Raw genomic sequence first — 14,476 nt, 5'->3', positions numbered from 1 at the left:
TAAGAATGATTCCTAGATGCTATGTTTCCTTCTACTGAAACTGTGCATCTGTCTCTAAAGTTTAATTTGCCTACTTTACATTGCTAGCTGCAAGACAGTTAACATTTTTTAATCTTAAAAACATTCCAATGTTCTTGATAAAGCAACAAGCATCTTGTGCTATGTTGGGGATGCCTAGCCAAGATGTCCAGTGTGCTTGTGCTGTAGTAGGCTTTGAAAGGTTGTGAACTTCAGCAGCACTTTAGCTGGGTTAGATGAAGTTGAAAACTTGCCTTAGCTGTACTATGTTGGTATGACAGGACATTTGCTTGTAGCAGTAGAGTAGTCCAGGAAGAAGAAAAAACCAGATCTGATGTCCAGGCACTGTTACAGTGATGTAGTGTAGGATGGAGAGACACTAGTAATGTGCCAGCAGCAAGGCCTGATCCTGTATGGTGCTGGGCGGGAAGAAGAGTCCATGTGGATTTGCATTCAGGTCACGGCACTGAGGTTTGAATGTAAAAATACTAAAACATTCAAGCAGCATCATGTTGAATGCTTACTGTTTACTCTTGCTCACTAAATGCTGGTATGTGCAGAGAGGAAAGGATGTAAAAGCTTTGACTGCGTTATCTAGGGTATTATTCCTCCATATGCATTCATATCTACATGTGTTTACTGAATTTTAATTTGCTCTGACTTAAATAGAATAGAATCAGGCCATCTTTTTTAAACGAGGAGAGAAGCAAGCCTTCAAAATTCACAAGGAGGTGGAAAATAATCCTTTTAAAAGGCCTATAAATGGAGCATTGGATCCATATGCTCTGTTTGTGTTGCAGTACATCAGCAGCATGTGATGGCTTGTTCCTTTTGTTAGGTGTCTCTGCAGTACTGTATACAGATTAAATAGCTACTGCATTGCAGAGAGTTATTAATACATTACATTGCACTTTTGGTGAAGATGTCAGTGTGTCCTTAAGCCTGAATGTACCCTGTGGTTGAGTTATGGGGTTTTTTTAAATTTTGCTGAGGATCACTTATTTCTTCAGTAAATTCTTAGCCATTTGGGAATTATAGAATAACATCATTCCTAACCTTTATAAACTCCATTATTGTTCAAGTTTAGAAAAATCAAGGCTTTGTTCCAAAACAAAAACACCTTTCTCAACTCTTAATCCTGATACATTAATAATGTGGTTTTACGGCACTGTGCATACAATGGGAAGGAGGAGGAGATGGTGCAGAGAAGGGGATGCAGCTCTTAAAAGGTAATGCAGATGAGCAAAAGCCAGACTCGGGGGATATGAAATTCTAGAAAATGAGGAGAAGTGGGGCAAAAACATTTTTCTGGCACATCTGTGTACTGTTTCATTGGTGATGCACATTAGATAGTAAAACGGAAGGCTTTTGCGTTTCTAGTCTCCTGCACTAATAACTCTGTGCTATGCATATTTAAAGTGATGGGTGGTAAGGGGTTGTTCTTGGGGAAATCCTCATGTATAGGGTAAACTTCTGCTGACTTGTACTTGGGGATGCAAGGGAGAGCTAAGACCAAATGTGAATGTGCAGAGATGAAAGAGCAAGGCAGAACAGAGCAAGGACCTCAGCTCGGTTTCCCTCCACCCCCCCACCCCACTAATGCTCATGAGAGCTCACTGTGCCAGTTCAGAGCAGTGGCTGAAGCTCATGCTGCATCGCTGCAGTCTGCTGAAGCAGACGTGGGAAGCTCTCTGTCACTGGCTGCCTCGGGGTCAGTCTGTCACTGGGCTTGATTTGAGCCTTCAGAGTTCAGGTTTGTCATGGCTAAACGACAAAGCTGCTGGTACTGTTTGTATGCCATAGGACTTCACAGAAGTGACCAAGCAATGCCCTGTGGCTGGTTGATGCTCTACAGGTCTGCTTGGGAGTTAGGTAAAACCTGTTTCAGAGGTGATAAAACCTCCATAGGCAAGGTGGGCACAAGGTGTGAGGAAGCAGAGGTCCAGAGGCATGAATCATTAGCTCCTGACAGAAATGTGTGGATGTGGAGCATAGCAAATGTATGGTAAATTTGCCACATTCAGGTTATTTGATCGAGTACCTGGGTGCCGCACTGTGCATGGGCTGAGGACGTGGGGACCAGTCTTGGCCATCCTGTGCCTGTGAGTGTGTCCAGGACTTATAGGTATGGGGTGGCTCTGTCTGAAGTATTGCACAGATCTTGCAAAAAGTGTGCATGAGTGTGTGTATCTTTTAATGTAAATATGTAAATATTAAAACCCCCCTCAAAATCTACAGGAGAACGTATGTGAGAGAGAGCATGTCTCAATGATCTCGGACTTGGCAGCGTGGCAACAGGTTGTAAACACCTGGTCTTTTAGCCTGGGTAAAACGGACTTTCACCCCGACAGCCCCGACATTCAGATCAAAGTGTTCTGCAGCTTTGCGAATGGTCTCAAGGCTGTCTTCGCTTCCTTTTTCTACCTCCAGTTTCCTGCTGAAAGGCATCGTTCAAGGACTATGCTCTTTAGGAAAACTCAGAATGAAGCTGAGGCCATGTTACCTACAAGGAGAGAGGGAGTGAATTTCAAGTATGATTTTAAAGATAGAGTATCTCTTTGTTGGCTAGATTTGAGCATGCAGCTGTAAGAGCACACCTGGAAAGTGGTGCCAGCAGCTGGGAACTCTTGACTTCTTTTGCCTCCCAGCTCCAAGACAGAGATGCCATTGCTCCCTCCACAGGCCGAGAGAGCCATCAGCTTTCCCACCAATTAGCACCAGTCTATATCCATTTTTCTCATTTTCTCTGTTTCTTCATCTTTGCTCCTGTTTCTTCCCTCACTGTCCCCTTCCCTGCAAAACTCTCTCTCTCTTTTTTAATTTTTCTTTTACTTTGTTTCATTTTGATATAGCACAGAGTACTTTATGGTTTGGTTTTCACATTTTCTTCTGAAAGTCTTTCCTCTCCCTCTGTAAAAAAAAAAAAAAAAAAAAAAAAAAGCTTTGCAAGCACCCTGCAAAAGCCTGTTCCTGTTAGGGCAGAATAGGATCCAGAATGATCCTATTGCCGAGAATCATCCTATTGCATCGCAGGTTCGTGGGAGTTTCTAACATAAAGACAGAAATTTCACAATACTATCAGGTGATTTATTTGCTTTACAATGCTTATCGATATTGTCTGCAAATCAAGGAGCAAAGCACAATAAATCCTCTGGAAGTGGAGGCTCTATTTGATGTTTTCACAGCGTTGTGCCTGGAAAAATGGAAGTTAGTGGGTGTTGCTCAGTGAAGTGTGCATTTTAAAGTTACCCACAGTGATGGCCATTGTCCTGTCCCTGAATTGCATGATGTCATGTTTCATTTAAGGCTCTTAGTGATGCCGAAGACTGTCGGTGTGCTGGGAAAAAGGCAGTGAGAAAGTTGTGAATCAGGTTTCTGTAAAGCCTTTGTGTTTAGGGTTTTGATAGATAAAAGCTGACTCATGCAATATTTCTGGCGAAGGAGCTGTACAGACTAGTAAGAGCTTCTCATTTTACCTGAGTGCCCAATGAGGTAATTTGGGAACAGCTGAAGGCAGAGCCTGTGCCTCTCCTCTGCCGCACAGGTAGGTCGTGGGTTGTTCGGAGAGGATTGGAAAAATAGAGAGGACTTGTTCGTCCTGGGTGCGAGGAGCCAGAGACATTCCTCAGTGGTGAGATACTGTCGCAGAGGATTTTTCCCTTGCAATAATGTTCTTGGGCATTAGCGTGCTTGGTTATAACAGAGGCTATTCTGCTTTAAATATTGGGGGGGGGGGGTGTGAGAGGAGGCAGTAATTTGACAGACAGAGGCACATTAGTTGTTGACTTTTTTTCCTTGTAAGATTTCTCATAAATGGCATTTCTGTTGCTCAAAGTTCAGTTAAAGTACTTGGCAGCATATCGTTTCTGACAGTTCAGACTAGAGATCTAATCCTGCAAATATTGTAGCTCTCTAATGCGATTTTGCTCACAGAGGGTGTTAGCTTTAGAAATTATATGTGTTCATATGCAAAATCTAATAATTAAAAATCTGCTGACCTTCAGTTGGACACTATTCAGAGCAGAGGATAGGGGGAGTATATTTAAGATCATGTTGGGATTCTTGCAGTGGATGTATTTTAGTCTTTCTTGGTCAGGCAGCTGTGTAACATTTATGTTTCTCAATTCTAGTGCCGCATTTGAATTTGATACTGAATGTAGAAATTGTTCTAAACAGTCTTGCTTAATTGTATCCACAGTATGAATGCTTTATTTGAAATACGAAAATATCTCAAGGAAAATACAGGAAAGATTTCTTGTAGTCTCATCACTTTTATGTAGCTAAACTTCCAGAGGATGTGAAGCCTGTAATTTCTGGTAATGTTGACTTTGTAGATAACATCTGAGGTGCTCTTTTTCATGCCAGGAGAAAGGCAACAACAATACTAATTATGAACATAAATTGACTTACGAGTTTTTAGTCATGCACTATGTCTTAAAATGTCATGTGCAGTAAACAACTTGGAGGAATAAACGCCTATATTTAGACAGGGCTTGGGGATCTTTGTATTTAGATATAAAATTGACTTAAAGCAGCTTATCTCTCATTGTACGCTAATGTTCTAGGGTAGCCAAAGTTGCAGAGACAATGGAAAACCACTTATCGTTACCATGAATATAGTTACAGGAAGGAGGTATTTGTTAAAGAAAAGTGATGAAGAAGTGTGTGCATTTTTGGTGAGAACTTGTTTATGACTGCATGCTGAAAACACGAGATACGCCAAGATAGTTGCTTTGCATGTGCCTTCAGTCTTGTAACTAATATTACGGTTGCCTGTTGGGGTGAAATGCGGGTTTTTCTTGCCCTTGCACTGCTGTGGAGTAGGGACACGTTCTTGCTGGGGAGCGCTCTGGGGCTGTGCCATGGGGGGAGGGAGGGGGAGCAGAAGGGAGGTTTGCAGGGGCTGGGAGGGGGAGAGGCTAACTGAATTCATGCGAAGGCACAAACAAGAAATGACCTTGTTTGGGGAGCGTGTTTCCTTGTGAGTAGGGACAAGTAGTAATTATCCTCCTTTCAGTGCTGAACTAACAAGTAATTACTGTTATTCCTTAATTAAAGTATGCAAATTGAAGATTTATTTTTTTTTTTCTCCTCAGACTGAGTTAAATACCGTTATTCACAACTCACAAAAGTTTTCAATATTATTTTGGTTCGTCATTGAAAAGGTTCAGTAAACAAAAGAACGCCTAACAAAAAAAGCAGTGAACCGGGCCAGTCATGGGTCAGGGCGTACAAGACTTGCTCAGAGCGTGTGTGAGGGTCTGGGGGTACCTACAATTACACAAACTGTTTGCAGCCCGAGTTTTCGTGAATGCACCTACCTGCTGGTGCTGCTGCTGAAATTCATGGCTGCGGGGAGCGGGGCCGGGGGGGGGGCTTGTAAATCAGTCCCATGGGGTATGGGAGAAATAAACTTGCTTTTTATAGTAAGTTTGTATCAAAGACAGAAATTTGGAAGAGGTTACAGGGTTTTCAAAGGCCGGTTATGATACGTGGAGAGCAACCTTTGGGCCAGGCTGTTTCCCCTCTCCCCTCACTCTCATTAACTCCCTTGTGAATTTTTCACCAGGCAGTCAGTACAGACCTTAGGCAGCTGGTGCAAGAATGCAGTTACTTTGGGGTAAAACCACAGAGTAAAACTGTACCAGAGGTCTGAAAAGCCAAATGCAGACCCTGACAAGAGAAAAGAGGGTGGGCACATGGCTGTGGCAATGAACTGGATTCAGCTGCTGCCTTTTCTGATGGACTTGTGACTGCAGAAATCATCTAAAATACCTGTTTCTGATTTCAGCAGCGGGGGTAATGCTGCCTAGTCTCGGAGGGGTTTCTAAAGATAAACCTGTGAAGCCTTGGAAGATTTACGCATCCTGTGTTATTGGGAAGGGCTATGGGTTTGTAACAGCTACCTGTAGCTGAGGCAGAAATTGAGAGCTGGGCAGAGCCAGGGCATGTCCCCAAGCCCTAACTTCCACCGGCGGGTTGCAAAGTGTTTGGTACAGGACTTGCCAGCTGAGGAAAGGAAGCTGCTTCCCGGTTTTGTGCCACGCTGAAATCCCTGGTCCCGAGTGCCCTGCCTTTCAGCTGGGTTCACCAGCTGCGTAGGTGCCTAGCTGCTGCTCTGCGGGAGCACTGGGCTTTGGTGCTGTCTGCGTAGACCCCGAGAAATATGTTTCGCTGATCGGAGACCTACTGGGCAAAATTTTAGCAAAAACTCTCCACAGAGAAGCCAAGTGACCAATTTACACCTGGCTGGGAAAGGAGTAAGAATGAAGTAAAAAGTAACTTTTGAGGCTGGCAGTCAGGGTGAGGCTTTGAGGACAAAACAGACCGTGACTTTCAAGTAGCAAATAGTTTGCTTGGTGTGACTTACATAGAAACATACAGGAATAGTCATTTGTACAAAAAATGGAGGAACTTGAGTCAACTGTGTTGCATGCAATTAATTAGCCATGCCTAGCAGGTGCCTGGGGTTTGCCAAGGTCAGTGGGAATACAGGTGTTAAAGAGCAAGCCCATTTTAATTATTACAGTGAATCTTTTTTTTTTTTTTTTTTTATTAAGCAATGACATTGTTATTAAACAAGAAAAAAAGGGGTTTTGTTCTTCTAAGACATGTGAAGATCTCCCACTGCTTCTGGCTACAAGTATGTCTTATGAAAGTCTACTTTTAACATTTATTCTGACTCCAGTTTCATTGACCTGAACTGTGTTTTGTTTGGTTTTTATATTAATGAGCCTGACAGTGTTTGTGAAGCAAATATTACATATTAATGCCTTCAGGTTATCTGAGAGTTAGACCGTGTATCAGTGAAACAGGAAGAAAAGAGCATGGAGTAATGGAATGTCACAGGAACCCTTTATTTCCCCCCTAAAAGTGGCTAATCGGGTGTTTCTTTGTAATGTAATTTTAGTAAAATATCTTGAAGTAAGTTAGCGGAAGGGTATCCCCGTTATCTTGTTTATCTGGTGCTTTTTTCAAGGGGGTTTACAGCTGCACAGCAACATTGTGCTTTCTAACTGAATGTGAAAAATGATCCAAAGCTGATAACAAAAATACATTCTTCTTTATCAAAAATGCATTCTTTCTTATCACAAGCAATATGAAGGCAAACATCCATACCTGTTTAGAAACAAGAGAACTTCACTGCATTCTTCAGTTTTAAATATTTTCCTGGTTTATTGCTTTATATTTTATTTTGGAGTTTGTACTTGGATGTCATTTATTCAAGAAGGGTAAGAAAATACACTTCTATGCTGCAAAACCAGAAGAACCTGCCACAAAGAAAGGCTATAGATTTTTAGACTTCAAGGTAAAATCAGGGGTACAGAGGTGCCAAATTAGGTTTTTAATCTAATAGCCAACTTCTGACCCATGTAATGAGCAAATTACTCTGTGTTAATTCCATGCGTTACCTTGAGGGCAATACTTCTCCTTAACAGAAAGCTTAGTAGCATCATCACTGAAATGGCAGTATTAATTACTCATGTACAAATAAAATCTTATGCATTCAAGATAGGCCAAATAAATCAAATATTCTTCTCTGGGCCTTTGTTTTTTGTTTTTTTGTTTGTTTGTTTTGTTTGGGTTTTTTTCCATGTGCTTTGGATTGTTTTTTTTTTATTTTTAAATAAACAGTAGGGTTTTATTTAGAAAAATGAGAGAGTGGCTTTCTGCTTTGAATGAAATTCTCCCCCACCCCCCTGCAGACCAACTGCAGCAGAAGCAGTGTCCAGGAGGTTTCTGCTTGTAATTGCATAGCAAGTCTGCCTCAGTTTAAGAAGGGCCACCTTAAAGGTTGGGCGGGTTTAATTTGCAGTTTACTGGCTTTATGGTTTCTTTACTGAAACTGCTGTCTAGAGCTGTAATTGCCAGTATGATTTTTGAAAAATGAGGTTGTCGCTGTGTGGGTAGCTCCAGGATTGCTTTTCTTCCTAAATTGTCACAAGTTTCCCTTTTTCACAGGACAGATGTTCTGGAATTCTTTGAGTTTGAGGCAAGATTTTTTTGGGTGGACACTTACTGAAACGAAACCTTGAAGTATTGAATTTGCCTGCAGCTGCTTTTGCAGATTCTCCTAGTGCATCACACACAACTTGGGCAGAGAGAAATCTGCATTGCATTGTGGACAGTGTCCTGCAGGGCATTTCGGCAATAAAAAGAAAGTAGAATTGAAATGCCGACAGGAAGACAGACATCTTATTTTGTTGTTGCCCTGACTTGAAAAACAGCTTTGGGTCAGTTCAGCAGGGGGGTAATATTCTGGCTTGAGCTGAACAGTTTTAGAATGACTTATTTTCCCAGTAGAAAACGGAATTATTTGGCAGCACTCTTTCCTGTGGGAACTCTTTTTTCAGAAGCTACATTATTTTCATTGGGAAATCATTCTGATTTTAGTGTTTTTGTACAAGTCACAGGGCTGGTAATTGATAACTGCTTTTAGTTTTTGTTTGACTATTGGCCTTGCAGCATTCAAAACGAAAGATACTGTCTGGTATCACTGTGTGATTGTTGAGTTTTCCAAAGCCTCCAAACCAGGGTCAGTGCTCAGCTTGGAGATAGCAGGGACTGCTCCCGACAGAGGTTTCTTTTTAACCTTAAGGAAAATCTTTGAGTCTTATTTCTCTCCTGTGCTGAGTGTGGGCAGTGCACGCGCTAGCACCCAGCCCAGAACACTGGCACAAGAAGGACGTGCCAGAGGCGTATATGTGAGCAGGAGGTATGCGGTGCCTGTATAGTAGCCCCCAGTGGGGGATCCCCCCCCCCCCTAAAAAGCATTAGAGCCACAGTGACCCCCAAATCACGTTGTTCAGGTTGTCCTTTAGTTAAAATAGAGTTGTGGCAGTTTTGTATGCAAAAAGCTTTAAAAGTATCTGTTGTCAATTTTTGTGTTATGTGGAACAGCAACAGTAAACCCACTCCTTCTGTTTATTTTTTTAGATGACTTCCACTTACCTCTTGATGTTCTACCAGCTGTGACAGAGGCCCTTGACTCCAAGACCAAAGGGGAAGATTTGCACGAGGAGAGCAGACCCTTCCGCTACTGTGAGAAAAAAACCATGGACCTGTCGGACAGTGACCGTCCCGTCAGCTTTAGCTCCACTTCCTCCTCTGCTTCCTCCAGGGACAGCCACTGCTCCTTTGGAAGCAGAATGACCTTGGTTTCAAACAGCCACTTGGGCTTGTTCAATCAGGATAAAGAAACGGGTGCCATCAAGCTAGAGCTGGTCCCAGCCAGGCGATTTTCCAGCAACAAGCCACGCAAAAACTCCCCTGCAGAGCAAGAGGATCCTGAGGAAAGCCTTGAAAAAAGGCTAAGCACGCCAAGGAAAGCAGAACCAAAAGGAGCGAGCAAAAACTGTGCAATGTCCCTGGTCACAGAGCCCACCAGTCCCAAGCTCCTCTACGTAGATAGAGTTGTCCAAGAGATTCTGGAGACAGAAAGGATGTATGTGCAGGATCTAAAAAGCATTGTGAAGGTAGGAGTCTTGGTTAGGATGGTGTTAACTGTTCCATAATGCTATTTTTTACATTGTTTGATTTCACAGCAGGACAGATGGACCTGACAATGGAATTGGCATTTGCTGGTCTTTATAAATTAGTGTAACATCATTGTTCTCGTGTGTTTCTAGTTTTTATTTGATTAGATAGATTTCAGCTGTTACTATGTGTTCATGAAGAAATAACAGAAAAAAACATTCTATAGTTGACAGCTGTAGTGAACAAAGAGCGGTAAACTCTTTGCAGTAATGTTTATTTACCACAAAAATGTACAATGCTTTGTTTCCTGGAGTGTGTAGTGAGAAGCAAACAGCAGACAGCTTGTTTGCCCCTTTAAATGCTTTATCTGAAGGGTCCCACTTATTGATTCACCCCCACTGCCCCCCCCCCTTCTAGTCCTGCAAGCTCTTTCCTGCCTTTTTCTCTTTTTCTCTCTCCCTTTCATGCAGCTCACAGCTGCAGTCTGTTCACTCCATGTCCTTGGCCTGTAGTATTGAATGTGGCATGCGTATTTGCTGGAAAACCCTATTGTTTGGCTGTTATATGAAGGAATTATGTTTTCTTTAATACTATGTCTGGATGGGTGGTGCTAATAAATGGGTGTAGCATTTATTAGCAGCAGTGAAGTTTTTGTCCAATCCCCAGATGAACAATATTTCATTTCCCCTTTCTGGTACAGCAAAAACCATGGATGAATCCTTCTCTGGATTGTTCTGCTCACTCCATGTACTTGTAACTGTGCCATCAGTCATGTTCTTTTGTGGTTTTGAAGATGACAATTAAGTCCTTTGGCCATTGTTTGTAGTCTATGTACTTAACCTACGTGTGTACAACTACCCACAAAGAAGGATTTCTTGGGAGGTGCATGTTTAATACACTTTATAGAATATATAGCTTTAGGTAGCTGTATGAGGTCATCTGCGAAAGGAAGTATCGCTCAGCTAGAGATATTTGCCCCACCCACAGCTCCAACTCGCTTGGTCCCCCACGCAATAAGCGGGGAAAAACTCTAAGGCTTTGATAACGTAAATGCACATCATGATTAAACACCCCCACCCCACCCCCCAGAGTTCTAACAAGGAAGACTTTTTCTGCGAAACATTATTGGTTTCTGTAGCTGCTGTTGTTTCTCTACATTCAACTGTTGCCTAAGTTTCATTCTGGAGTGTTTAAGGTTGTCATATGCTGCAGAAGCAAGCCAGCTTCTGTGCGTAGTCACCGTTCACTGGACATGACCTTTGTGGTTTTGGAAACGTTAGCTCTCACTCATCCTCCTGTGCAGTAAACTATACAACTTGAGAAACTGGAAACTATCATTAAAATCTTGAAACAGATTTTCCATTTACAAGTAGGAAGGCCAACAAATGCTTGCTAGAAATACTTTAAGCATCACTACAGTAGATGTAGTGTAAATGTGGCAAATGCTCTTGAAGTTATGAAAGAACTGGAGGAATTTACCTGTGAAATACCCAAGCGTATTTCCTACAGCAACTAATAAGTAATGAATCTTGAAAGCTTTGTGTGGCACCAGACAGCCTGTTTGAGAGATGGAGTGCTTGGCAGTGCGGCATTTCTTAGGTAAGTGTTGAGGATCTGGGGGCTTCAAAGGAGCTCCTTCCCAAATGGTGAGGATGGTGGGGAACCAGCTACCTCAGGCTGGGCATGTTTGCTTGGTCGTAGGGGAGGGAGGTGTGACTGGAAGCATGTTACAGAGGAGCCCATTTTATATGTTCTCAGGATTCTTTTCTCCACAAGTGACCTTAGCAATGCTGCAGTGATTTACTTAACCAAGGATGGTGGTTGTGGGAAGGATGGGAAGACTCCACAGACATCTGCAGGAGTGTCGCAGCCTTACAGGATTTGACTATCCAGGCCTGTATGACTTGAGGCCATTCAGTTTGGCAGCTAGCTGACTGGTCCTGAGCCAAACTAAGATGAAGGGAAGCAGCTTGATTTGTATTATTTTCCAGATAAACATGGGTCAAATCTTGGCAGCTGGTTAGGAAATGGGATGAGAATGGGAAAAGGGGAGCTGGGGAAGGGTCAAAGGACAACTGCTGTCCAAGAAGTGTGTGGGAACTGAAGAGATACATGAAGGTGGGAGATAGTGGAGGAAGGCATAAGCAAATGAAGCAGTGTGAAGCGGAGACAGAAAATCATTAGAGGGAAAAAAATATGAGGAAATGAGAGAAAACCCAGGAAGTGGAAAGTTGAGGGGAGTATGAAATTGGTTGGAACTGGAGCTTCCTAGCCAGTTCTGCAGCTGACTGCAATACAGCAGTTTATGTACACAGCCTAAAAATAGAAAGAAGGTTTTTTGTTTTGGGGTGGAGTTGTTTGGCAGGGGGAGGGAGGGAGGAAGAGAAGCAGGGCAACCCAGGTACAAAGAGCTAAAAGTTGAAGACATGTCAGACTGAGGATGGCATAAGAACAAAAAGGGAGAAATCAATAGGTACTGTTTTAATCACCCTCTGTCCTCAGCTGAAAACTGTCAGTACAGATCTAGTCTATTGCTTTTTGTCCCCTGGTAGTAGGAATTTGCTGATGCTACCTTCTCTGTAGACGATGGAAACATACTTAAAAAGAACATGTTCTTACTGTTGTTTCCAGCACTTTGAAACAGGTTCTGGAGCTAGAACTGAGAGGGTGTCAAAACTCACGTCCATGAATCCACTCTCTAAATTTCTGGTGTCAAGCATAGCAGGTTTGCCTGTGATGCAGTCAAGCTTTTTTGAGAGGTTTGGGGGGGTGGGGCGGGGGTGTTGTTTGTTTGTTTTTAGGTTTTTTGGGGGGGTTGTGGGGATTTTTTTTTTTTATTTGGGGGGGGTGGTGGTGGTGACATTTTTTGTTGGTTTTGTTTTGTTTGGTTTGGTTTATTTTTTAATACATCCACACTCTTATCATCCAGATCATTAATGAATACGTTAAACAGGACTGGACCCAGTATTAGCCCCTGGGGTGTGCTGCTAGTTACTGGTCTCCAACTAGATTTTGTGCGTTTGATCATCACCCTGTCCATTCAGCCAGTTTTCAGTCAGCCTTGTTTATCTACTTACCCAACCCATACTTCATCAGCTTGTCTATGAGGATCTTATGGGAGACAGTGTCAGAAGGCTTTCTGAAGTCAGAGTAGACAATATCCACTGCTCTTCACTCATCTACCAAGGCAGTCATTTCATCATAGAAGGTTATCAGGGTGGTCAACTTCTCCTTGGTGAGTCCATGCTGACTATTCTCGATTACCTTCTTGTCGTTCATGTGCCTGGAACTGGTTTCCAACATTAGTTGTGCACAGATGTAAAGAACATATACAGCTGTACACAGTTGACCCATTAATGTGGATGGTGTGGAATTGCATGTAGGATCCTGGTACCATTAATCTTATGCAAAGTCAGCTCATTAAGAGTTAGCCTAGCATAGGGCAGTGTCCTTTCAGCCTATGTTATCCTTAGAACATGTAGAATTATCATACTTGACATAAGACTATGGAGTGAATGGGGGAAAACAGAATTTCACCCTTTTCGATGCCTTTATTGACCTAATGCTGTTAGGTCATTAATAAGTAAATAAATAAAAATAAACTAAAAAGACGTAATTTCTGTTGGCTTTTGAGTATCTGGGTGGTCTTTGTTCTTAACAGTGCCAAAATACTAGACAGATGTAGAAATTGACTTCATAGGACATGGCTAATGCGATCTTTAACTTAGATACTGTAGACCTGCTGAGGTTTTCCAGCTTTCTTTTAAATTGCTGATAAGAAGTATTTCATGGGCTTAGGATGAGTGAGAGGAGGCCATACAGGCACTATTTGGCTCCCTTTGCCCCAGGATATGCTTTAAAAACAACTGCTTTTCTAGGCAGTACAGCCATTTTGTCTGACCTGAAAGAACAGTTGAATTATGGTTGTTCTAAGGCATGCTGCTGTGATTCTTGCACAGGCAAGCATTGTAACAAAGATAGAGCGAAATTTTCCATTGTTTGGTATGTTTTATCAGATGATCTGTTAAGTATAATTAAAATTTTGAATTAGTACAGCTTGAAGCGTGTCTTGGGCAAGTTTGTGATGAGAAATCGGATACCTCTGCTTCCTGCTTGTGTCATGCTGACAGGTGTACTGGCCAGGGCAGAACCTGCAGACTGTCTTCTCTTCAGGACCCAGCCTGACCTTTTCAAGTAGTAATTTAGTTAGAACAGGCATAAACTTCAATTAGAGTAACTTACTGAAGTAACTTCCCCCCCCTCCCTGAGTAAATGCTGTCCTTGAGTTTATAATAAAAATGTCTTTTGCTCTTGCAGTTCATAGGAGTCAGAAGCCCATATTCATAATTTGTACAAATGCTTGTAACTGTAGAAAAAGGCATGCTCATCTGTGTTTTACCTTTGCAAAATGAAGAAATAATGCAAACGCACTGGTATACCGCATGTACCTGTCATGTTATGTTAAACACACTCTCACAGCAATATAAGCCCATTTAGAACATCTAGATCCACTGCGTGAACCTCAGCCGTTTGATATAAGAACTCCTGTCAGTAAAATAATATCACTAAAAAGTCGTTGGCATCTGTACAGTAACTAGAGGGGAGCGAAGCATGCATTGTCAGTGCATTTCACAAATATTTGATGCAAACGGACATTGAGCTTTAGGAAACTCCAACTCCATCTGAAATTTGCGAGACCTCTTTTATGTGAATGAGTTCCTCTACCCTTTCACTCCAAATGTGACATTTTTTTAAATCATCCTTACTGGATAGTTGAAGTCTCTCTCCTATCTCCTCTCCAGACCTTTTGTCCCCTGCCCCTCTTTTTTTATATTTAAGACTCGTCATTCAAGCCTTTTTACCTAGAAAGTCCCATTCTCCTCTGCACAACCTTCTGCCTATGGTCTCCTTGCCCATCTGTCCTAAGTCTTCTCTCAATAAATCCCATCCTCATCCCTTGTCAGTCCATATTGTTTCATCT

At 42.2% G+C, this 14,476-nt stretch overlaps 1 protein-coding gene across 4 annotated transcripts in view; it reads left to right on the top strand.

The window, feature by feature from the left end:
• Positions 1-14,476, top strand: part of PLEKHG1 (pleckstrin homology and RhoGEF domain containing G1) — a 143,616-nt gene that overhangs the window by 81,206 nt on the left and 47,934 nt on the right. For 3 of the 4 annotated variants that reach the window (XM_052784734.1, XM_052784733.1, XM_052784735.1), the window contains one exon: positions 8,956-9,494. In XM_052784734.1, coding sequence (XP_052640694.1) covers positions 8,956-9,494 — 539 coding nt within the window. Of the gene's footprint in view, positions 1-3,531; positions 3,650-8,955; positions 9,495-14,476 lie in introns of those variants that run through there. The other variant, XM_052784736.1, reaches the window with a different exon arrangement.

This window comes from Harpia harpyja, chromosome 4, assembly GCF_026419915.1.
Source record: "Harpia harpyja isolate bHarHar1 chromosome 4, bHarHar1 primary haplotype, whole genome shotgun sequence".
Lineage (NCBI taxonomy): Eukaryota > Metazoa > Chordata > Aves > Accipitriformes > Accipitridae > Harpia > Harpia harpyja.
The sequence above is the reverse complement of the archived record's forward strand: the minus strand, read 5'-3'. Positions and strand labels throughout refer to the sequence as shown.